Here is a 26,230-nt window from a genome sequence, read left to right on the forward strand (position 1 = left end):
GCTTGTCTAGAGAAAGGCGTTCTTGGTGAGGGTCCTTCGTAGCTCTAGTGAATTTAGGAATCTGGCCTTTCTCCAGCAGCTGTGCTCTCTGCTTTTTTTTGCCCATGCGCCCCCACCCCACCCCACCCTGCGTACACACAGAAGAAAGTTTTACACAGAATGAGCCCCGCGTTGACGTAGCAGCACCTCCCCTCCCACCTGGATAGAAGCCCAGAAGGGAGTGAGTGGGGGAGAGGCGGAGGTAGGGACCGTGTGGATCGCTGTGGATCGCTGTGGTTAGGGTCCAGGGGCGGGGCTGATCCAGGGCCAGCCGGGAGTATTGGTTCTAGACGCACAAACAGATCCAGTTCTTCCCTCCTCCATCAACCTCTTAAATCCCAATGAGGTCACTGCGATGAGAGAGAATCACATCGGGAGAGAGGGGGAGGAAGTGGGCGACGACGAGGGGGAAGAAACCCGGACGGGAAAAGGCCATCAGACAAGGTCGCTTTTCCTGGCGACACAGCAACTGCAAAGAGCGTGGTGCTGAATATCATCCGCCGGCTCAGCCTGGGGACGGAGGGACTTGCAGAAGCACTTTGTGTTACCGCGAAAACAAAGGAGAGGAGACGACGAAGAGAAGGGGAGAGAAGCCCCGAGCAGTTCCTCTCTGGATCTCCGGGAAGCGAAGCTCCTCTCCTTGGCAAGGAAAGAAAGCGGAGCCGGAAAGGTCTGGGAGGCCAAGGAGGCAGCTGGGTTTCCCCGCGGACGCTTGGGACGCGGCAGGACTCTGGACAGCGCCTCGAGCCGGCTCCGAGCTCCCGGGTTCCCCAGGTTTCCGGCCCCTGCCTGAAGCCCTTCTGCCGGGGTGCTCGCCTCTCCTGGACTCCGACCGCCGAATCCGGGAAAATCCTTCCACGGTCCCCTTCTGAACGTGCCGAGGGGCGGAGCGGCTCCTTTGCCTTTGGTCCGGTCAGGGAAGTGGGTCCCCCGTTCTGGAAATCCAGTCCTTGTGGATAATGCTTCGCTGGTGAAGAAAGAAAAGTTTTGGGGTCTGGTAGGGGGCGGAAGGGGTAAGGAGGCTAGTGGAAGAAAGAAGGTGGATGGTTGGTTTCCCTCTTTGATCTGGAAGGAATGATGACCGAAGAAGGATGTGCACCAGCGGCCAGATTATTGGGAGCCTCCTGGTGCTCTCTGTGCTGGAGATAGGGCTGGGGGTGTCCAGCGTGGCCGTGGGGGCGGTCAGCTTCAGCCTGGCCCTCCGAGAGCACAAGCCGCAGCTCGGAGACTCGTCCCCGGTATGGAGCGGGGTGTGTGTACGTTGAGCCATTTCACTCTCTCTTTACCTCTTTGGTGACGGTCAGTGTGCGTGCGTTAGTCACTCCTTCCCTGGGGAAGAAAATCATAAATCTCTTCTGGCGTGCATGTAGGTTCGTTGGCAGGCTATGCCTCTTTATGTTGTCCTTTTATTTACTAGTTGTTTTTTGTTTTTTAACCTTGGCTTAAGACCAAATTAAATAGCTATGATTCAAGTTGGGAGGGGGTGGGAGGGTGCGAGGGTGGCAGTTTCCACTAGCTGCATCTGCAAAAAACTCCCCAGTGGTGCTCATGGAGGGGGTCACACCTGTCAAGGGCAGATTCACTTAGCCTTTTGTTTCTTTTATAATGAAAATCAAAATGAAAGTGTTAAATCATTTTCTTGTACCGGGAACAAACAAGGGGCTAGAGAGTCAGGCATTTGTGTCTGGCAGCAGTGCCCAAGGTACACGAGCAACACAGATAAGACAAAAAGAGAATTGTGCTGTGAGTGTGGAAAGAATATTTTATCCAAGAAAACACTGTTCTTAATTTTCCCTTGCTAGTTTTCTGGCACTCCACATCTAAAAACTCTTTTGTAAGTTCTAGGCATAAGTTAAACAACAGATGATATGATATGTAACAACATTCTAATTAGAGAATAACTCAGTTTAAAGAGTACCCAATGCTCAGAGAAAATTTTCTGTGTCAGATGACAGACCCAACAAATTTCTTATTTATTTACTTTGGGTGAAAACTCAGGGAAAGCCTTAGAGACCCATTTCTTCCACCAAGGATCATAGAATAACTCAGCACTATTCCTAGTATGGGCCTAATTACGAAAAATCAGTTGTTCTTTTCTTTTAAGTTATACAGCTGATATATCCTTCTGGGTATCTAGCTTGATTCTACTTTTTAAGATATTTAGTGGGGAGTCACTGATAATCAATAGGTGTAATTAACAGTCATAGCTTAGTTACATGTGCTTTAAGTCACTGAGAAAAAATACCATTAATGTGTTCAAGAAAAATGATTCCAAAGTAATTCATTTTGAGGGAAGTTCCAGCATTCTTACAACTGGTATAATTGTGCTTCGGAAAATTATATAGTTTTTATATTTAAATTTTTCAAGATGAGACAAATGCTTTTAAATTGAAGAAGTTAAAAATAAAAAGACGGTGTTCAATTCTAACAATTAATTCCTCCAAGAATCCTTGTTCTGAATTCAATGTTAATACCAGTCTCCAAATAAACTTTTCCTTTATTATGTAATTTCTCTTAGTATATATTTTAAATTTAAGTATGAAAACTTAAACCAAATCTTAAATTTGGTAATTTTACATCTTAAATGTGATAGTGATTATTTTGACAGTCGTAGCTTTTTATTACTATTATTAAAACAGAAATTGTCTGGCTTTAAAATTTCTCTTAGACAATTGTCAAAAATAAAACAATGTCCACATTTAAAGCAAGGGGAGGAAAATATGATCTTTTAATGGCTTATGAGGGAGAAACCTCAAATACTCTTCAAATCTCTTCCCCTCTCAAATTCAAGAAATTGAGTGAATAACTTATCTTTAAATGGTATTAAAGTATCCAGTTTATTTAAAAACTTTAAAAAAAATGGTTACATTTGCTTGGCATTAGAAGCAATTAAATTATTTTCTCTCTTCCCAAACTATTTACTGTTATCTCGATGAGTTGTCATCTGTATATGTACAGAAAATGACAACTTTGAACCAGCTCAGTGAAAAGCACATCAAACTGTTTACACACACACACACACACACACAGTCACTATCATAAAGAATTATTTTCATAACTAATTCTTTTAAGTAATCAAAATTCACCTAGGATTCTCAAAGAGTAGTTTTGAATTCTATTGTCTGATCCAGTAAAATAAAAAAATACATGTGTTGGAATGAATGGATTTGAAACTAGAATGTCCCAACAGTTGATCACTTTTATAAGCTCAAGTTAGAAGATCAAATTTGTGAAGAAATAAATATTCAGTCATGATCAATGTTTATCAAATTATAGGCTTGCTAGATTGATTTTTAAAAATATTTGTCAAAGATCATTTGTGATATAGTCCAAGTGATCTCTTAATTCTAACAGCGATAAATTCATATAACCAGTATTTACAAAGCATTTACCATGTGGAAGGCATTTTACTATGTAACACAAAGACTGTTACAATGAATCAGAATGCCTAGCAGAGGAAACAAAATGGGTACATCACTAATTCTATCAGTAGTGAGAAATATTAGATTTTTACCTCAGAGAGATACAGGACCAGATAAAGGGAAGAGAGGTTGGGTGGTCAATGAAATGTACATGGGAAAACTATTTTTCTCTTGATCTTGAAAGCTTATTGGGATTAGGAATGTATCATTGTTAAGTAAATGTATCACAGAGTAAAATCTGTAGTCCCCTGGGTGCAAATCTCAGGTCTGCCATTCACTATCTGGATGACTAGTCAGAGTTGCCTCATACTCTGTAAAATAGGGTTGTTAGAAGACACAAATGAAATAATTGTTTTAGTAAAAGGCATGGCATGCAGTAAGCACTGGATAAATTCAAGCATCTTATACTGGGTGCACAAACTGGTAAGGAAGGGCATGAGAAAACAAAGCCTTTCAGTTAATATGGATGAAGGGAAAAACCTCGGACAGAATAGGCTCTTCCTGGAGGAAGGGGAGAAAAGAATGGAAATAGTGCTTGGGGCCAGACCATGAGAGTTTGTGTGCCTATGACAATATTTTTTTCCTTATAGTTTTAATAGCAATTAATAATAATGCCAATTCTTACTTCCCAAAGAGACTCCAGAGAGATGCAGAGGAGCTAAATAAAAAATTATTAGTCTTTTTTGTATTTTATGAACTAAAAATCTGTATTATTTTTGAACACTAGATAGGATTTTATGATAACCTGTCAGGATAGCCATAGTCTATAATTAGAGTGTGTTTTGATTTGTGCCATGAAGATTTTTTCAACACATTAATATAATTATTACAAGACTTCTAAATTAAACTTTAGAAGTCAATGGAAATAAAATCTACTATGAAGGGATTACTTCGTATATATAGACCTTGACATGCTTTTTTTCTAGGTCAAGTATACTAAGAATTCAGGCAAGTATTCTAATTATTTGGACCCAAATGTACAGATTTTTAAAAATGTGACTTAAAAATAAAATAGTACCAAGACAAAGGTCTTAAAATCCATGAGTGAATACTCATACAGATTATTTCCAGTTGCTATGTCATAATCAGGCAAAGGGTGCTTTTTGTGATCAGTCTAAAAGATGTAGACAATAAGAAGGCAAGAATCACTTAACTAAAATTTCATAGCGAAAGATAACTCTTAAATGCCTTTTCAGGATTTTTGCTTCTTCTTGATTCTTTGTTATAGCTGATATAGTCACCTCATTGGAAGCATAAAATAAGACATTATGGTTAGATAGTAGTGAATGAACCATTGAGGGAATTGCTTTGGCAAAGACACAGTCATGTGAAATATAGTTGATGTGTAATATTTATTGACAGGAAGTTAAGTAGACAGGACTTTATTTCCAAGTTGCTGATGATAGGTGTTTTTCTCATTCTACACTGCATCATCTGTAATGGGAATGGATTATTTTAGTATTACACAGATGCACAGATTCAAGAGAATTTTGATTTCTTTTGTTGCTCTAGGTTGGCACTCAGAGATCTACAGATTCAGATGGTGGTGTCCAGAACAGTTGTATTTGATATGCACCATGCTAAATTCCATCCATCTATATCTAAAATAATTACATATGTTATAAATTAAATACATTAAAAGATTTTTCTAAGCCTCACTTATCCCATATATAAACAGTCTCTTAAAATATTCAAAATTTTCCTTATCTAAATCATATAAATTTTGAGTGATTTTTATTGCTTGTTTTTCTGGAGAAAACTTGATTGGTATGTCTTAACTTTTATTTGCTTAATATATCTGTTTAGATGAGTGGAATTCATAGCATAAGCTGGGCACATATCTGTTATGTGAACCTCTGATACGCCCTGGCAACTCAGCCAATTATAAGGGTGTGTTTAAATTCACCTACTATACATTCTGATCCACAAATTAACAACATAAATGCGATGCTGAATATAAATGATAGTTGTTCCAAAGTATTATTTTCAATATTTAAATATGTCCAATTCATTTAAGGAAAAACAAGCAAACAAAATGATAAAGTGAATGAAACCCCTCAATCAATTACTTCAAATAAATTGGAAGCTGACCAATTTGTATCATATCTCTGACCAGATAATGTATCATTTTTCTCCAGAGTCAAAATATATAACATAAGGGATTCATATTCTTTAGTATAAAACATTGCCCCTAACCTCATAAAAAGTTGAAATTTTGAAATTAGAGATTAATTTTAGCTATACAAGTAATTTATTCTTCATATTTATAAATGTATTATAAATATTTATAAATATAAATAAATAAAATTCTTATTTCAAGGGTTTAAAAAAAATATCAAAATTGACCACCATTGTAAATTTAGTGTGTGATCTCACAGATATTGCCTCAGACATATACAGTATTGTTTGATCATATGGACCAATTTTGATCAAGTTTCAGGACATAATAAAACCCATTCATGGACTCTATAGAGGCCAGGTAAAGAATCTCTTCCTTATCTGATTCATACTCTTATTCTCAAGTGCTACTTGTTATCTACTAAGGTTAGGGAGATTAGGTAATTGGCAATTAGGTAAATTAGCTAAGCTAAACTACTGGAAAATGTAGTTATTATCCAAGGAACCATACTGTGTATCAAAAGAAACATAAAATTTATTTCTGCTGTTGACTGATAACGGTAAAATGAAAGTAAAGTGGTGAGTTATGCCATTATCTAATAAGTTTTTTTGTTTTAGTCTATAGTTTATCCACATATAAGTGATGTGTTGGAATGTTTATCCAGAGCCCATGACAAAGTCTGCTTTGAGATTTTTAGTCCTTATTCAAGAGTGTAACTGGTTTTGAAGACTTTTCAATAGAAATGTTAGGGAATAAGTGATATTAATTCCATCATCCACCTATTTGTTGACAATTTGCTTGATACGAACATGATCTGAATATAGTCAAACTCTCTCATTTGGATGATTTTGTCTAAAATGTTCAAGTTGGCTTTCTTATTGACTTCATTATTGGCCAAATCATCCAATATGTGCTGCACATATGATGAGCAATTTAACTTTTTTGTTTTGCTTAAACTTAACCCTTATATAATGCTTGATTTTATTGGTAGATGGGGAGACATAGGCCAGCTCTCCAGCCTGAAATGCTTGACTTTAAATTCAGGAAAAACTAGAATAGATTTTGGTAGGTGTGATATGCACCCAACAATGGGGAAACCCCCAGTAATTGTACATTCAAATGATATTGCATCATTCACTTTTGCAGTGAACAAAATTTTATTTTATTACTGCAGTATATATTCTGTGTATAATCCTATTCATTCAAATGGCATTTGTCTTAAATAACTAACCCAGAGCTGTTCAAAATATTTGACTTCATTGTCTTAGTAACTTAGTCAAATTGCCAGGTGATCACTCTACAGATAGATGTTTATTTCAACATGCTAGATGGACAATGCCAGCGTAATTAGACAGTAGTACATGAAGACTCTCACTGAGCATCTTTATAAGAGAAAAAAGAGAGAGAAGAAAGTGTCTGCCTACTTTCCTCTGTGATGTGCAAAGCCATGCAGACCTCATGAATGCAGACCTAATCTGTATGTGCTTTATTCAAATTGAATGGCAGATGAAATTCATACATCTCAGTCAATATAACTGTGGCACTGGATGACTGATGTTTGTTCACTCAGTCAAGGAGAGAAATACCAGTACCTATTTTAAGGGTTGCTGTAGTAGAGAGTAAGCCCTCAGTGAGCCTTAGCTGCTCCTTTCCTCGGCTGCCCTTGTGCTGCCCCATTGCTGCCTGGGACTTGGAGCCCAGCAATGGAGCACTTCTTCTCAACATTTCTTCAACACCCCTAATCAATCATAGTTTGACTCATCCCTTTTTTTTTCTTATGTATAGTTTGTGTCTGGTTAGCTTTTGATTTAATTCAGGGATATATACATTAGCAACTACAGAAATGTAGCAAAGTATCTAGATTAGAGAGGTTACATAAATATTCAGCTTAAAAATGAATGGGGATGGCTGCTGCTTAAAGACACCTCTCTGTTTTCTTTTGGAGGTAGAGAGGGTGTTGGGAGCTCTATCATAAAAATAGTCAGTAATCAGATAAATTAGACAATTATTTAAGTTAGGCAAGTCAAACAGTGGAGACAGTAACTACTATTTATGCCATATAACAAAGTCCCCAAAAATATATAAGTCCTTGTCATTAGGTCAAAATAAAAGTGCAAACTAATACTTCTAATATACATACTTAATACCTTGGAGACTTGTGTGGTTTTACTTGAACCACTTGAGCAGCTTTTGAAGCAATGTTTATATGCAGTAGATTAACAGGTGCTTCAATGAAGTATCTAGATTTCAACAATGATTCTTATAACATTAATTAGCGCCCATGATTTTTAGCAACAGTATTAAGACTCCTGAGAAGCAATTCTAAGTTCCATTAGTTTATGATCTATGATTAAATACTGGGCAAAATTATGTGGTCAAAACAGAAAGAAAATATTAGTGGTTAAATAGATCAATCACCTTGGGAGACAGGGTACCTTGAACTATTTGGTAGAATTAATACTAGATATGATTTATTGATCATAAAAATTATATAATTTTTAGTCATAATTATTTTTAATTATTTTAACAACTTTGTGAAGAATGTAATATTTTATAAGGTTTATGTAGGAAAAAGAACTTACATAGGGTCACTATTATTTAATCAGCTGTTAGTATTTAAAGCCAAGGCAGTCTTATTTCAAAATCTGTACTTTTTATATTGCATTGTGTGTAATACAGGAAATGTTCATGAGAAAGTCATTCACTGAAGCCTGACCTCTTTATTCACTCCCAACCCTGAATATACAGGAACCAAGAAAGATGGCATAAAGGCCAGGTCCCAATCACTATCCTTTTCCCAGAAAAGACTGGTATAGCCAAACTGATCAACACATATGATTCCCATGTTCTCAGAAGGGTATGAGATACTAGATTAAAATGTTTCTACCCTTAAAGCTTAAGATTTTGCCTTAAAATATAAAACTAAATTATTCTTTCAATTGATCCTTAAATATTAAGAGGGCAAATCAGGAAGACACAAAACAACATATTTAAACATAGTTCAAAATGAGAGGTATCAGTAAAGAATCAAGGATGAGTTCTCATGGAGTGCACACTTTATCCAGGCCTTGGAAATTGAGGGGCTTGAGGGGACAGTTTCCAGTGAGGAGAAGAGAGAAGAAGATGTGCTAAGCAAAGCTATTAACTTGTGAAGTCATGGAAGGGATAATCAAGTAGAGAGTTTGTAGGAAATTGAGGATACTCACTGATCTTCTTAGAACACGTAAAAACTGGCAAGTGAATATGTATTTCCTCCAAAAGAGTGGGACCAGCATTAAAAGGGTTGTGAAAGAATGGCAAACTTGTCTGCCCTTGAGTCCCACGTAAGCTTGGTGAGCTCTTCTGGGTAGAACTTGATCGGGAGACCAAGTGGCTGCTCAGTTTCAAGGCAAAACACCAGCCCTTGGTTCCAAGATGTGATCCTGGACCAGAAGAAAGACTTGAGGAAATCTTGAGACTTGAGGACAGTGTAAATCTACCATCATAAACCTACCCCCAACTTTCAAGTGACTTTCCTGTTGATGGTGGATTTGTAGGATTATAAACTCCTTTTATTCAATTACTATTACAGCTGCATGACATAAAAATAAGATTTCATTTATTTAATCAGAGGTATAAGCATGACACAAAGAAATGAAAGTAGGTCTTGGCTGTGTTAAGAGGTGGAGTCAAATTCTAGCTCTAGCATTTTTTAGTTGTTTAAATTTGAGTGAATTACATTATCTCACTGAGCAATCAGCTAATTTATCTGTAAAACAGCAATACTACTACCTATCCTATGCAGTTGTTCTAAAAATTAAATATAATACTTATATAAGGGGTTTCATACATGTTAGGAATTCCTTCACTATGACTGGTGCACAATAATGACTGTGTTTTTGCCATGTCTCTGGAAAATTCATTTTCTGTGTGTGGTTTCTGTTTGTGTTAAAGACATTTTATTTTTACACATTTCTGAAGGGGAGCTTATTGTAAGACTGTTGATGGAACTGACCTTGGACTCAAGGCTTAGTAACATTTCAGTCATTTACCCTCTCTTAAAAAACAGATACTTTTTATAACCAATTTTGGGGATTAATAGTTGTGATTTAGTGTGCGTGTCCCAGGAATATTTTCTCGGTCAATATTGGGATAAAGAGGTATAATAATTTTTGTTCTATGAAATAATGATGTGTACTTGATTTTCTTATTATTTTGGTGTGGGCTGTTCAAATTCTTACTTCTTTCTCTACTTATTTCTTGACAATTATTTTTCTACATGATCACTCTGAGGAATTAAAATAATAATAATAATAGCAACATTAATAATAACAGCAGTGGCAGCTTGTGTTTGTAATATACTACAGAGCTCTAAGAATTCTAACTGCTCTCCTTATACCGTTTATCTCAGCAGGTGAGTTTCTTCATTTGAGGGATGAGAATGTAAAGGATTTAGGAATCAGTGATTTAAGATGAGATAGTGAAATCAGTAACAGTAGTAGCATAAAAATCTAAACCACCTGAGGACAGACTGCGTGTGCCTGTATGTGTGCTCATACAGGTCTGCGAGGGAGATGCAGAGAAGCAGGTCTAGGAGGAAGTTAGTCATTGTCATGGATATACAATAGGAGCTGCATTTGGGCTAATGCCCTGATCTGGGGACAAGTTCACAATGTCGGGACCCTCCATCAGCTGCAGTTTATTTCTATAACTGGCTGGCTTTCAGAAACTGCCAGGCACATGGGATGGACATTTATTTGAAGTGTTGACAGTTCTTGGGAAGAGCACAATTTCTATCCTGTAGTCCCCTGGACTCCCTGGCTATTTTCAACTCTGTAAAGATGCATCTCAAATCACAGACTCAAAGCTGGCATGTACTCAGGGAGTTGTTTTTTTTGTCTTTCCTCTTCACCAAATCCATCTTTTTTAAATTCTTATATTTTCTACAAATATCAAGTTGTGAGCATTATATTTGAATGTTCCCAAACATATTAAAGCATCTAAGTTACTTTTACTTATCTATGTCACAAAGGAATCTTAAACATAAAAATATAAGCATGAATCATGCAAATTGATAACCCCCGTTAATGTAGAACTACCCTAAGTTATATAAAAATACTTGTTAAGCTGTTATTATGAAATATATCATGCAGAGATCCTGTAAAATGTATATAAAAAGTTTAAGTTATTTTAATAAATAGAATGTTACTGACAACATTATCTATATACCAGGATGTTCAATATTATTTGTATTTTCTTACTTCCCTCCAGAAGGAATCATTATCTTAAATTTTTATGTTTGAATTTTAAAATTCATTGATTTCTTGTATTTGTCTAAAAGAACAAAGATTTGGACTCAGAAGACAATTTCTTCTGATGTCGTTCCTGCTATCTATGAGGTAGTTTTATTTTCCTTTTAAGGACTAACGTGAATGATTCTATACCTAAGATTTATTTGGACAATTGATATTTAAATATATAGCAACTTCAAGGTCCCTCTTAGCCCCAAATCACCAGTTTAGTTATAATTTTCCTTTGGTACTTTTGGGGCAGGAACAGCTCTAACATCAAAAAGCCTACTTACTTAGCATACTTCAAATAGTTAAGAGATTGTTTTTAAAAAAGAAAACAATTGAAACTATTAGAATCCAAGAGAATTGGAATAGAACACAATGCATAATGCATTAAATACAAGAAAGACTGCATTACATGAACACTGAGAAGGAGATGCAAGGGAATGGCATTCTGAGAATCAAGGCTGATTCCTTGTGATACTGAAGATTTGGGTCCTGGGCCAGTGGGAAGTCTGGAGATTTCTGGACTTGAGTTCATTTGGAAGAGCTTGTCGTGCCAACCAGCTAGATGCTATGTTTGACAATTTCTTCTGAAATTTATTCTTGTGTATTATTAGTTTCATTCAGTTACTTCACAGTCTCTCAAAAGGTTGCTCTCACTTCCTGCTGTGCATCCCCATTTACCACTTTGGGGGTTTTCCTCCTTCTCTTCCTTGAATGCTTTTGACTCAGTTTCCTTATCTCTTTCCTTATCTCTTACCCTGTGCTATCTGCTAAGCCATCAAGATGACTTGGTGTTTATAGAGGACTACTTATCTCATCAACGTATCTATTGTACATTTTATCCTCTTGGTATTTTTTTTTTCTGTGAAGGTGATTATATTTGTGAGAGGTCATGGCTTTATTGATAAAAATGTGCATTGACCCTTTCCTGTTTAAGCTTTTGAAATTTTGAAAGATTCAAAATTTCCTGGAGTGGTAGAAACATGGTATATGGATCTCTGTGCCTTACTTTATTTCAGTGCTCTCTTTGGGTGTAGAAATAAGAGATTAGTTCTAGCTTCAGGGAAAAAAGAACACTGCATAATTAGCAGAGTTTTCCACAAAGTAAGAAAAGAAAAAATACATAAATAGGAGACTAGAAAAGTGACTTCTTTTAAAGATGAACACTATGCTAAAAAGCCAGAATAACTGGGAGGCCTGTAAATCTAGTAAATATAGTAAAGGCGGAGAAAGCCCAGGAAATTGGGTTGTGAGATAGCACAGGTCAGACCTGGGAACCCCCAGAGATTAGGTTTATGGAGATGGGGCCAAATCAGCATTGAGGTCAATGGCAAAGACCCTTAATGGGTCTGAGCTACGTGGTCTGCATTGGGTTGTGATGAGTAAAGAAGAGGAACAACAGTGTCGTGTGGAGGAAGAGCTACGGAAACTCAGGAGTCAGGTGCCTGTTACCCTTTACATGAGCCAGATTCTCATTCTCCTCAGTTTCTTTCCTACAAGATTCAGTCAACAGATATTGATCCCACTGCTAAAATATTCTGTATCCTGAGGATCTAGCAATAATCATGATGCCTCATAACTGGAATTTAATTTTAAAAAGAATGTAGACAATGAACAATGTAAAAATTAATAGTTACAGGTTATGACATGTTAAACAGGAAAAATACAGGTTTATGAAGAATATAAGATAACTGTTACTAATAATGGGAGAATCAGGAAAAGCATCTCTAAGGAAGAAATAGATTTTCTAAAGGATGTTGAGGCATTACCTTTATAAAGAGGGGAAGAACATTGTTCTACCCAGAGGGAACAGCATGGGTAAAGACTCTGAGGTCAGGAAAATTTGATGTGTTTGAGAAACAGAAAGACCAGAGTGACTGGAGTATGGCAGGTGAGGAGGGATAGCAGGTGTGGGAGGTGGAGAGGCAAGTGGGAGAAAGTCACTTCAGGCTCTGTACACTTACTACAATGTTTTGATTTTTTTCCCTAATTGTAACAGGAGCCATTGAAATATTTTAGGCAGGAAAGTGCGAAGATTATATTTGCATCAAAAGAAGCTCATGTGGGACTGCAGTTCGGAAAACATATTGGAGTCAGACTTAAGTTGAGGAGTCAGAAGTCCAGTTAAAAGACAACTGGGATGTATGACACAGTGGTTACATGGGTGAGAGTGAAAGAATAAACTAAAAAGAGAAGCAGCCCAGAAATTTGAGATACAGATTTGACAAGACTTTTTGTTTGATTAAATGCCTTTGTGAAGTATTTAGAATGAGACTCAAGATGTTGGGGTCAAGCAACTGATAACATCCCATTTTCTCTTTTGAGAATTAGATGATTAGGAAAGGAAAACCTGTGTGTGTGTGTGTGTGTGTATGTGTGTGTGTGTGTGTGTGTGTAGAGGGTAATTGTGGGGGATGGGAAAGAGCTATTTATTTGTAATGTGTTAAGTTAGAGGTACCTGTGAGATATCCAGATGGAGAGATGCTATTGACTGTGAGATAGTCTAGAGTTCAGAAGACAGGACTGTGCTGGAACTCTAAACAGGAGAAGTCTGTAAATACATGAAATACATTTAAAGATATTTAAAGCCACATGACTGGTTGAAACCACCCAAAACAAAACCTTTAGTTACTATGATATTCAGAAGCTGGGCAATGATGAGGAGATAGGAAAAGGTGACTGAGAAGTTGTGACCAGAGAAGTATGCTGAAGCCCAGAAGAGTGTGGTGTCAGAGAAGCTCCGAGAGAGAGTTATTTTGTAATGTGAGGACTGAACAGTGAAAGTCATTGCTTACCTCAGCAAAATAATCGAAGTGAGACAATGGTCGCAGAAGATAGTCTGAAGTCTGCTCATGAGAGAATGGGAGGCAAGAATATGGAGATAGTAAATGTAGAAGTTTGGCAGTGAAGGGAAGATGGTTCTGTGTAAAGAGAGAAAGCAATTGATATAAAGGGATTTGGAGTTAAGGAAGGTTTTTATTTTTAAGGGACTTTTTGGAATACTTTTGCATGCTGATGTGACCGATAGGCTAGAAAGGGAGAGAGTCTTTGAATAGGTGAGGCTGGTTGAATTCGAAGCCGAAGTGGAGCTTTCGTGTTGATGATTGTATCTTTGTCCATTGTAAACAGAGAGACGGACAAACATGAGTGAAGATGCAGAAGTTTGTCACACTTACTGGCAGGCAAATGAAGAGAGGAGTCTCTGGCGGCTCCTATGTTTTCTATCTAATCTGAGATCTTTCAATATCTAAGAGGAAAGAAGAAATAGAAGTCTGGTTTAAGGGGTACTGAGAATGCCATTAAAATGTTCTCTCTCTTTGTTGGTTGAAAATTTTAATTAAGTCACATAATATAAACTGGATAGAGACACATAAATTGTTCAAATTCACCATTTTACAGATAAGTAGACCATAGCCCAGAGAATCAGCTCTGCTGGCTGGCTCACTGTAGAGCCAGGACAACAGTCCAAGCCATCTAATTCTTAGGCTAACACTCTCTCCACAGATGCCTCCAAATGTTATTAAATGTCTTTAAATAAGTGCTCAACCAAAAGGAAAATGCATTTATCTGGCTACCTCCCCAAACTGAACAGGAATGATCTCAAATTATTGGCACTGCTAAGCTATAATGGAAATACAGTACGTATTTGAACAGATTTCAGGGGGCTCCAGTTGGGAGTTTCAAGGAAACAGCTTTCTACAGAAATTGTGGCATATTCCCCATGGTGCTTTTCCAAAGCAACTGGGAAATTGAAGTTAATTTTTAGAAGTTAGCTAATATTTCTAAACCCATCAGAATTAATGATCAGTCTAAGTATGCAAATTGTCTTCAAGAAGGCTTTAAAAACAAGTTCCAAAGCTCATTTATCAAGCTATACACATTCTAAGGGCTTGGACAGGGAATGTCAAAATCCTGTAGTTATGAATGTTTTTGTCTGAGGGGTGTCTACTTAACTGAAACACAGAAGAATCAAAATTAACAGTCATATTTAGTGTACAATTTGCCTAAAGTGGCTAGGAATAAACATATGTATATATATTATGCCTTTATCCAACACTGTGTCAAAAATTGTTAAAATAGTTCATAAAGATGCTTTTTGAAGGGCCACATTAATAAAGGTGCACGGGAGATGCGGAGCTTCAAGGGATCAGAGGGATGAGGCGTGGTAGAGTAGACAGCGTCTTGGGTTGTATCCAAACGACTCTGGATTGTGACTGATGGGTCTTGGGTGTACAGAGAAGGTGGGTCTTGGGTATTTGGTTTCAACCTGAAGATATGAATCCAAGGGGTGACCGAGTTATCAGGCAGTGAGAGCTTGGTGGCCGAGGGGGTGCAGAGAATAACTGGGTGTGGACCTTCCCATTTCGGGGTGAGAGAGGGCCGATCCTCTGGTGGCTTATAAAACACTAGTTGGCCGGGCTGTAAGACAGGAGGATTTTGGGAGGCGGATGGATCAGGAAGGAGCCAATCCTGATATTTCCACAATTCAGTGCGGAGGAGAGAGAGTAGTGGAAGGGCCATATTGGGAGGAATTGGTCCTTTGTGGGAAGGGAGCCCCGGGGGTAGAATCGGGTGGCCGTACATGATCTCAAAGGGCAACAAGAAGGAAGGTTTCTTTGGGAGGGCTCGAATGCGGAGTAGAGCTAAGGGAAGTAAGCGAACCCAGTCAAGGTGTAGTTCTAGAGATAGTTTGGTCAGGATGTCTTTTAGAGTCCTATTGGCTCTTTCTACTTTTCCCGAAGCTTGTGGTCGATAAGGACAATGTAAATGCCAGGGGAGCAAGAGCGACTTGGAGAGATTCTGGATAATTTGGGCAGTGAACTCAGGGCCGTTATCTGATTGGAGGGAAGTGGGCATCCTGAACCTAGGAAAGATCTGGGTGAGGAGGATAGAGGCAACCGCGGACGCTCGTTTGTTAGTGGTGGGGAAAGCTTCGACCCATCCTGAAAATGTATCTACTTAACACAAGTAGGTATCTGGTACGCCATACAGGGGGCATGTTAGTGAAGTCTATTTGCCAATCTGCAGCAGGGACATTACCCCTTGCTTGATGAGCCGGGAAGGGTCGGGCCTTGAGGGGGGTATTAGGGTTAGTGCGTTAGCAGATGGTGCACTTGCAGGTGATTTGGTTAAGTAGGATTTTGTCTTCAGGAGAGAGAGGAAAAAAAGATTGTAAAAAATGGATCAAGGATTGGGGGCTGGATGGAACAGATCATGTAAGAGGCGGAAGAGAGACTCTTTGTCCTGGGATCAGAGGGTGTCTTGTGATAAGGCTAAAACTGCAAGGGCAGACGGATTGTTGTCTGGTGTGTCTTCTGATAGGGCAACTGACCGGGCTACTCTGTCGGCTTTGTTGTTACCTCTTGCAATGGGGGAGTCATCCTTTTGATGTGATTTGCAGTGGACTATGCCTAGTCGGTGTGGGAGTTGTGAAGCCTCTAGAAGTTTAGTAATTAAGGCTGAATTAGTTATGGAATTTCCTTTTGTGATGAGGAGGCCTTGTTCTTTCCATACTGCCAAGTGAGACAAGAGAATGTGGAATACGTACTTGGAGTCAGTGTACAATGTGAGAGACGTGTCCCGGGCCAGAGTGCAAGCTCTGGTGGCTGCAGTGAGTTCAGCCTGCTGATTGGTTGTACCAGGGGGTAGGGCTCGTGCCTCAATGACATCTTCGAGGGAGACTACTGCATATCCTGAGTAGTGGGTGCCCTCATGTTTAAAGGAGGACCCATCAGTAAGCCAGATGAGGTCGGAGTGTGAGAGGGCTCCTTCGGAGATCGTGGAGTGGCACGGAAAGAAGTTGTGAAGGGCTTCCAGGCAATCATGCGAGGGAGTATGAGGAGAGTAGGGTAGAGGAAGAAGAGTGGCCGGATTCCGGGGCTGGCAGGGGAGGAAAGAAATGTTTGGATTTTGGAGGAAAGAGGATAGTAAGGTCAGGAGTCTGGAGGGAGGGAGAGTCTGTAAACTTTTGTAGGTTAAGAGATCTTTTAGGTGATGTGGGGACAGAATGGTAAGGGGTGCCCCGAATGTTAGTTTATGAGCTTCTTTCTGCAAGAGCTGTCCAGCGGCTAATGCCCGTCGGCAGGGGGCCCATCCCCGAACTGTGGGGTCTAATTGCTTGGACAGATAAGCTGCTGGGGCAAAGGATGGGCCATAATATTGGCCTAGGATTCCTAGAGCTTGACTGGACCTCTCATGAATGTATAATGAGAAGGGTTTTGACAAATCAGGGAGATGGAGAGCTGGAGCTTCCACAAGGGCTTGACGGAGCTTAATGAAGGAGTGTCGGGGTGAGGATGATAATGGTTCTTCAGGGGGGCCCTTGCTGAGGTCATATAGGGGTCTTGCCAACAGGGAGAAGTTAGGGATCCACGCTCTAAAATACCCAGCCAGGCCTAGAAAGGAAAGGATTTCTGTCTTGGTTTTGGGAACGGGCAGGTCAGAGAGGAGTCGTTTTCTGTCTAAGGTAATGGACTTTTCTTTGTTGAGACAGAAGGAATCCAAGGTAAGTGACAGAAGGGGAAGAGATTTGAGCTTTGACGGGGGATACCCGGTAACCTCTGGAAGCTAGAAGGTTAAGTAGAGACGCAGTGTCAAGTTGAGACTGTTCCCACGAGGGACTGCAGAGTAGAAGATCATCTACATATTGTAATAAAGTGGACTCGTGGTGATCATGATGAAACTGTTTGAGGTCTTGAGCTAGGACTTGTCCAAAAATATGGGGACTATCTCGGAAGCCTTGTGGCAAAACTGTCCAAGTAAGTTGTTCAGAATGTCTGGTGCATGGGTCCGTCCAGGTGAAGGCGAAAAAATCTTGGGAGGAGGGGTCTAGAGGGATAGAAAAAAATGCGTCCTTGAGATCTAGGACTGAGAAGTGGGATGCTGAGGCAGGTATCTGCGATAAAAGGGTGTATGGATTTGGAACTAAGGGATGGATAGGGACAACGGCCATGTTGATAAGGCGAAGGTCTTGGACAAGGCGGAAAGATCCGTTGGTTTTTTTAACAGCTAATATGGGGGTATTAAATGGGGAGTGAGTGGGTCTGAGGTAATTTTTGTTTAAGAGATCTTGAATGGGAGAGGGTGGGAGGCCTATGAGGGCTGAAGTGGTTAGGGGGTATTGGGCCTGACAGATATACTGAGAGGGGTCACGTAATTTGATAGAGGCAGGGGGACATAGGGCCACGGAGGGGCTTGTAATGTCCCAAACTTTGGGATTTACAGGGTGTATGAGGGCGGAACCGGAGCTTTCATTGGGTAGAGGGGGGTCGTTGGCTATGAGGGCCATCAGAAAGGGAGTGCTGGGGGCTGTGGGAGTGGATATAGTTATGGAAACGTGGAGGAGGGAAAGGATGTCTCGTCCTAGTAAAGGGATGGGACACTGGGGCATAACTAGGAAGGAGTGGGAGAAAGGTATGGGATTGTCTAGGATTGTGCATAAAAGGCGGGGGTTTTAATGGGAAAATCTGTTTACCTCCTACCCCAACTATAGGAGTAATGGCTGGCATGGTAGGGCCCCGGTATTCTCGCAAAACTGAGAAGGTGGCTCCTGTATCTAGGAGGAAGGAGATGGGGTGACCGTCTACTGTTAAAGTAACCCTGGGCTCCTGTTTGGTGATGGAAATGGTCGGGCAAGAAGCCTCCGGGCCCCGTCAATCTTCTTCTGCCAGCCCCTCTATGGCGGGCTTAGGATGGGGGTTGTTCGTCCAGCCTCCCCTTCGGGTGGTTGGGCAATCAGACCCCCAGTGGCCTTTTTTATGGCATCTGGGGCATGGGGTGGTAGGATATCTGGGGGAGGGGCACGCCCTTGACCAATGTCCCTCTTTTCCGCATTTGAAACAAGCTCCTGGGGGAGGCTTGTTTGTAGAGGGGCGCCCAGGTTGTGGTTTTATCAGCTGGGCCAACATCTGGAAATTGGCCTGATCAGCCTTTTGTTTACAGCGTTCTTTCTCCTCCTCCCGGTTATGGAAGACTTTAAAGGCCACTGTTAGGATCTCAGTCTGTGGGGTAGCGGGGCCCTGTTCTAACTTTTTGAGTTTAGCTTTAATGTCGGGGTAGCTTTGAGCTAGGAAGTATGTCATAAAGACATATGTATGTCTTCCTTCAGGTGTTTCTGGGTCCAGGCTGGTATACTGTAATAGGGCTTGAGTGAGTCTAAGAACTCGGAGGGGGTTTCGTCTCTCTTTTGAATTATGTCTTGGAGCTTTTGAAAATTGACTACTTTACGAGCTGCCTTTTTTAGACCTGCTATTAAGCAGGAGGCAAAAATATCTCAAGAGTGGAGACCCACGGCGATGTTATAATCCCAGTGTGGGTCTTGTTCAGGGACAGCAGTGGGGCCAGGGGGATAGGTGGGGTTAGTCCTGTGGGTTTCGGTAGCGTGCATTTGGGCGAAGTCCCAAACTCGTCTACGATCTTCAGGGAGGAGAGTATTGGCCAGGAGCATGAAAATGTCATGATGCGTGAGGCTGTAAGACTGGAGGGTCCATTGAAACTCCCTGATGTATGTCGTGGGATCAGTGGAAAAGGAACCTAGGCGTTTCTCTAGTTGGGCTAAATCTCCTAAGGAGAAAGGGACGTGAACGCGCACGATGCCTTCGTATCCTGCTACTTCCCAGAGGGGGACGATAATTTTGGGAGGCCCTCAGGACCGGGTCTGAGGGGGACTGAAGGGTTCTGGCTCAGTCTGTGTGGGGGAAACAGGTGATGGGGGCAAAGCCGCGATAATTTTGGGAGGCCCTCGGGACCGAGTCTGAGGGGGCAAAGATGGAGGAGGCTCCTGGAACTTAGTTAGAGGGGGGCTGAAAGGCTCAGGCTCAATCTGCGGGAGGGGGAAAGGTGAGGGGGACGGAGGAGGAGGGGGTGAGGTGAGGGAGGAGATGGTGGTGGAGGGAGGGGAGGAGGGGTAAGGGAGAGGACGAGAGGCTTCTGCGGGGGTGGAGGCAGCGGCGGCGGCGGCGGTAGAGGAAGGGGGAGGGTCTATTGTAGGAAAAGAAGGGGAAGGGAGAGGACGGGAGGCTTCTGTGGGGAAAGAGGTGGTGGCAGCAGCGGCAGCAGCAGAGGAAGGGGGCGGGGCCGTTGTAGGAGAAGAAGGGGAAGGGAGAGGACGGGAGGCTTCCACCGTGGGGAAAGAGGCAGCGGCGGCAGCACAGGGTGGAGGGGTTGTAGTAGGGGGAGGGGCCGAAGGGGGAAGTCTGTATGGCGGAGGCTCATTGGCCGGGTCAAAGGTAATCGAAGAGGGACTGGGAATGTGTGGAGGGGAAGGAGACGGCTTGCAGGCTAGGAGAACTTGGGGCGGGGAGCAGGTGGTGCAGAGGCTGGGATTTTGAGCTAGGAGGCAAAAAGCTTCGATATAGGGAATCTCCTTCTATTTTTTCAGGTGCTGGCAGTAGTTAAAGAGATTGCGAGTGATGTTAGGATCAGGAGATCCCCCTGCGGGCCATTGGTTGTTACTGTCTAGGGGGTATGTCAGCCAATCTTGGGAGCAGTATTTACGGAGAAGTTTTGGTTTTATATCAGGCGTCAGGGAGAGGGTAGCCAGATGCTTAAGCAGGCATTCAAGAGGTGAACTTTCATGGAGGGATGAGGAGGCTCCCATGGCTAAAGGACAGAGAAGGAGACAAACAGGGGAAGACGAACGGAGATCCTCGGACTGGAAGCAGACCGCAAGGAGACAAAGGGCATCCCCAGTGATCCTTGGTGGTCTGTGGAAACTCGTACATGAGTCGGAATTTCTTAGGAAGTGTGAGTCATCACCCAGACTTCCCTAAGAAGGCAGTTTGCCGGAGTCACGAGGTACCTAGTGCTAGGAGTTTTCAGCAGACAGAACAGATTTCGGCGGACGGAACAGAAGGAGGTGGGGGGGGAAGGGAGCGTTCTCATCTGCAAAGGAGTCACCTCGTTTATGGCTGTTGGAGGGGGGCCTGAGGGTCTGCTGCAGCCGTGAAGGCCTGAGGTGGGGATTTATGACTGTTGGAGGAGGGGCCTGAGGGTCCGCTGCAGCCGTGAAGGCTTGAGGTGGGGATTTATGACTGTTGGAGGAGGGGCCTGAGGGTCCGCCACAGCCATGAAGGCCTGAGGTGGGGAGAGTTCCCTCCTCGTCCCCGAGTGTCAGGGCCTTGCCGGACGATCACGGTCAATGGCACTGCGATAGCTCGGAGAAGAGTGGCCCACTCCGGGGAAATTTTGCTTAAAAAGTTTAAGGCCTGAGGCGGGGGTTTATGGTGGTTGGAGGAGGGGCCTGAGGGTCTGCCGCAGCCATGAAGGCCTGAGGCGGGGAGAGTTCCCTCCTCGTCCCCAAGTGTCAGGTCCTTGCCGGACAATCACGGTCAATGGCACTGCGATAGCTCGGGGAAGAGTGGCCCACTCCGGGGGAAAACTTACCTAAAGGCCAGAGAGGAGTGGTGAGTGTGATGAGCCAGCGCCGGAAAAAGAGGACGAGGGCAAGCTGCTGCTGGTGTTGGGGGGAAGACGGGGCACAGTTGGGGTGTCCCGTCTCCCGGGTTTCGGCACCAATGAAAGGAAAGGAGTGACACACAGCAGCAATTCACCGGAGAATTCCGCTTTATTAGGGAAAGGTGCTGGGTTATATAGGAAGGGGCATAGGGTGATTGTGGTGTTACTTCTACGGGGCTGGTGGCTGTTGGCTAGGTGCTGGGATTGGGAGGGGGGCGAGAGGTGATTGGGCTTCAGGTGGCACCGGTGGGAACCGAGGACCCCGAAGAGAAGCCGGAAGTTTGCCATCTTACTGGTGGGGACCCTTCAAACAGAGTAGCCACTAGCCATATATGGCTATTGAGCACTTTAAATGCTGCTAGTCTGAGTTAAGATGTGCTTTGTAAGTATAAAATACACACAGAATTTCAAGGATTGAGTATGTAAAAAAAAAGAATATAAAATAACTCAAGGTTTTTAAATATTGATTACATGAAGAAAAGATAATGACTTCAATATATTGAGTTAAATGAAATATATTATTAGATTTTTCACCTTTTTCTTTTTTAATGTGGCTATAGAAGATGAAGATGCAACATTATATATGTGGCTCACTTTGTGACTTACAATAGATTTCTACTAGACTGTTCTCATTTACAAATATTTTTCATATCAAAAGAAGTAATTAGCTGGTCAGGAACATCTTTGTGCTTTGTTTAACTAAGACTATAGATGAGGAAAGACTGTAGGTGAAATATAGATAAGGAAAGCCTTTAAGGCAATTTGAGTATTTAGTGAGCTGGAAGGCTGAATTGGCGGAGTTGGCCCGTACTGAAATAGCTGAGTATTAAAGTGTAACATTTCTCAAAGTGGACACCAAGGTACTTGTTCCCATGACAGAAGCCTTTCAACTTTCATTTTCTAAAAGTGCTAAAATCAAAATCTCTGTGTAGCTTTTTATTAAAGAGATCTGAACTACCATTTGGCAAGTACCCAAAGTGCCTTTTTAGAGGAGAAGCTTTTCCGTATTTCTCCTCCTAACCTGAAATTCATTCATTCATTTATCCAGTCATCAATAAATATTCCTTGGTCTGTCTGTATATGCCAGGTCCAGTGTCAGTGCTCAAATTTTAAAGATTAAAAACATATAACACCTGACTAAAAGGAATTCAAGACCTTTTGGAATGACAGATCTATAGTAAATAATTACTGTGAAACATGATCAGTGCATGAGTGTTACAATAGACATGAATGTAATATATTTTGTTAGGTTCTGAAAAGGAATGCTGAGATGGGTTGAAAAAGACTTCAAAAATAAAGTTAATACTTAACACTGGAGCATGATGCTTAAGAAAGAATTTTCCAAATAAAGGTAGAAAATAAACATTTTTTGGCACTCGTCCTGTCTCATAGCCAAGGCTAAGCAATCTCAAATGGGTTGTCTCTTTTAATTCCATAACCATGTGATATTAGTATTAGTCTCCTTATTCTTATAAAAGGAATGGAGACCATGATTGTATAATAAATAATAAATGATATGTTTAGTGTCAGAGAGTGTAATATGTGTCATGGTAGATATTAGAGACATATCTAGTACATGTGCTAAATAATGGAGAAATGTCTGCTAAAACTGAGTGGGGGAAAAAATAGGGCCACTTAGATTAGTGATCAGAGAATGTCAGAGCAGAAATTCACCAATCCCATCCAATCCAACTCCCTCCTTTTAAAGATGAAGCCCAGAGAATTCAACTGACTTGCCTAATGTAATTAAATGACAAAGGAAAACTGAATGGAAGCCTAAGGGTTCTCTTGTAAAATGCAGATTTTTTTTGGCAATAGTGTTTGTCTACCCCTTAGCCCATGGCTACAACCTTAGCCCTTGACTGAAAAAAATTCCATCAACAGCTGTACTTCGGTAACAGTACATATCAAACTCTACTCAATCATTTACTATAAGCTTTCAGTTTGTTTATACATGGTTCCTGTCTGTATTCTCCTATTTAAAGTTGCAATTATAATATCATTGACAATTTTTGTCACATATGTTCCCCCTTTTTTTGAACTTCTGATTTTTCCATTGCTTTACTTGTTTTTCTAAATAGTTGTTCCTTTAACAGAACTGATCTTATAGAGGCAGTTATGGTAATACTATTATAGGAGACTGATCCTTGAAAGAATTCAAGAATGGACACAAAAATGCCATTGAGCATTAAGAATTCATTTGGAGATTTAGAGTTCAGAAAAAGACAAGGGTGCACACCCAAGAGTTGGGACTTGGGCAGATCCAGAGGGGGTCATGGCCAGGAAACAATAGGGAAACTTTTTTATATAAAGGGAGATGAATATTCACTAAGCCGGGTCAGGTTTCAAAGGGAACAGGTGAAGTCTTCATGGAATTCAGGCTTGTTCCACCCTCACTTTGGGTGGGGAAGTTTTTTGACTATCTATGGTTCTCATAACTGCCATGGCCTGGGGAGGTGTGCTTATTACTATTTTACAGGTGTGACTGTATAATGTATGAGGTGTAGTCAGGGTCAATTTCTCCTCCATGTTGGAACCAGCGAGTTTTGGCCAGTCTATTATGTATGCCCTCACTCCCCACCCCATGGTAACAGCTTGCACAGAATGTGTAGAATATAGGCAAGCATTCTATTAAAGTCCCCTTCTCTCGCCCTGCTTATGTCCAGCCATCTACCTACTCTAACATTACAAAACTACAAGATACACAGGACCAATAAATCAATTTGAAAAAGAATTACGGGTCTTACTGCAAATGAAGCAAGTTGCTGTGAATTTGAAGATAGATAATTATCTGCACTCTGGATCCAAGGGCTTATAGCTGGTGGGATAAATGTATGCAAACAATATCAGTCATGAAACACTTGAATACTTCTTAGAGCTTTACACCTATTATTTTGTCTAACATTTACATCAATTTTATGAAGTATGTTCTCTTATGCATCTAATTAAAGAGAAAACTGTGGCAAAATAAGCAATTTTCTCTAGTCACACAGATGGAAAATGATTTAAACCCAGCCAGACTCTACAGAAGACATTCTTAATCACTAAACTATATGGCCCCCTACTATATCCAAATAAGTCTAGATAAGTACAAAAGGTAGTGTATGAATACCCAAAAATGCACAAAGGAAGATGAAGAAGGACACAGATAATTTCATGGTGGCAAATCTGGCAAAATGAAGAAGGGAGGGATTGATGGGACGTGAGTCGGGAAAAGCATTCCAGGTTGGTGAGACATGATCAATGGAGAGCTTGAGACTGGTAAAGAGAAAAATTGTTTTAGAGCACAAAATGTGCAGAAAGAAGAGCATGTAAAGAGGTAGGCTTGACCTACCTGGAGGAACTTGAGTACTAACTAGATACACTACTATAGTTTGGAATTTCAATTATATACTTTTCACGAAATGGATGGTACTGAGGATAACAGTAACATGAGTCGATGTATTTTAGGAATAATCTCGTAGGCAGCAGTGTGAAGAATTAGAGCCAGGGGGTGATGTATTATCTTTCATGTTAAAATTTAGAAGCAGATGATAACTTTCTGGGAATGGAAATAGAAAGGGAATATATGAGGAACTTCATAGAGGCAGATTCAGTAAGACTTGGTGGGAAGCAAGCAATGAAAAATAAGGGTGTAAGAGATTGGATATTAAGGCCTACTTTCTGGCTGGATTAGAGACAATGAGAGAGTATACCAAAGTCAGGAAAACAGAAATGGAGGCATGTTTGGAGAGCAAGAAAACAAATTAAGTTTAGACAAGTTGTGTCTCTAATTCATTTATTCATGAAATATCTATGCATCAATTTATAATAGACTTTGTGTTATGCACTAGGGATACAATAAAAAACAAGGTAAGATCCCTGCCTTTAAGACACTCATAGATCTATGATAGGGAGACAAATATTAAACAAATAAATACAAAAATAAATATTTGATTGCAATGCTACAGAAGAAAAAGTCAGAATGCTTTAAGAGCTTAAAATGAGAACTCAGTCTAGAAAGTTAAGGAGGACTTCCATGAAGAAATAATATTTAGTAATATTGAAATCAGGAATAGCAGTGAACCAGTTCAAGAAGAATAGGACTATTTCAGGTGAAGAACAAGCCTGTGCCACGTCCTTGAACTGGGAAGGAATCTGATGAGTTCCAAAAGATAAGAGAAAGATCAGTGAAGCCTGACACCATAGAAAGCAGCAGGCAGATCATGAAAGTAACAAGGTCAGAGAGGAGTGAATTTGATGAAGGCAAGGGTCTTTGGAAGCTTTTACTGTAACACTGGTGAGAGGTGATGGTGGTTTGGGATAGAGTGGGTGCAGTGGAAGGGAACAGATGCAGATGTATTTCAGCTACATCCTGAAGGCAAAAAGAAGAATACTGTGCAGTTTACTGACTGTGATACATAAGGGTAGGAAGCAAGTGGCAATAAGAAGTCCCAGATGAAAAGAATGAGGATCAAGTGGATGGAGGTGCTATTTCCAGAAGTGAGAAATATTGGAGGAGGAAAATATTTTCAGGGGCAAGATGACAGCCTTTCAAAAGAATATTTTCACAATATTTTCAGGGGGCAGTGATTAAGACATGATACTGAGTGTAAAGTACTTTTTTGAGGCATCTCACTGCCTGATTCTTCTGGGTGGCTTCATTCACAGTTTTCACACTGTGGATCCCAGCAGGTCTTAGATCATATCGCCACCATACATATGCCAGTAGAAAAGGTAGTCTGCTTCCCTGAAATAAAGTTCCTAGGATCCATTCTCTTTTCTTCTGACTGACCTTGTATCCTGTGGTCCTATCTGAAACAGTCATGGTGACAAGGGGGACGGAATGTTCTGACTCCTTAAGCCTGGTTTGCAAGACTGTAGGTAGTAAGAAGCACATGACGGAGAGGGAGGGGTAGATGGTTTCCTTAGCAGAAAAA

The 26,230-nt window shown here is 41.0% G+C and overlaps 1 protein-coding gene across 4 annotated transcripts in view; it reads left to right on the plus strand.

Moving 5' to 3' along the window:
• The first annotated feature begins 1,055 nt into the window (after window positions 1-1,055).
• The window catches only part of TMEM196 (transmembrane protein 196), a 56,231-nt gene continuing 31,056 nt past the window's right edge, over window positions 1,056-26,230 (plus strand). For 2 of the 4 annotated variants that reach the window (XM_017659414.3, XM_017659416.3), the window contains exon 1: window positions 1,056-1,295. In XM_017659414.3, the coding sequence (XP_017514903.1) occupies window positions 1,131-1,295 (165 nt within the window). In that variant the 5' untranslated portion in view covers window positions 1,056-1,130. The remainder of the gene's footprint in view (window positions 1,296-26,230) is intronic. The other 2 variants (XM_017659415.3, XM_017659417.3) reach the window with 1 other exon arrangement.

This window comes from Manis javanica, chromosome 6 (genome assembly GCF_040802235.1).
Source record: "Manis javanica isolate MJ-LG chromosome 6, MJ_LKY, whole genome shotgun sequence".
NCBI classification, from domain to species: domain Eukaryota; kingdom Metazoa; phylum Chordata; class Mammalia; order Pholidota; family Manidae; genus Manis; species Manis javanica.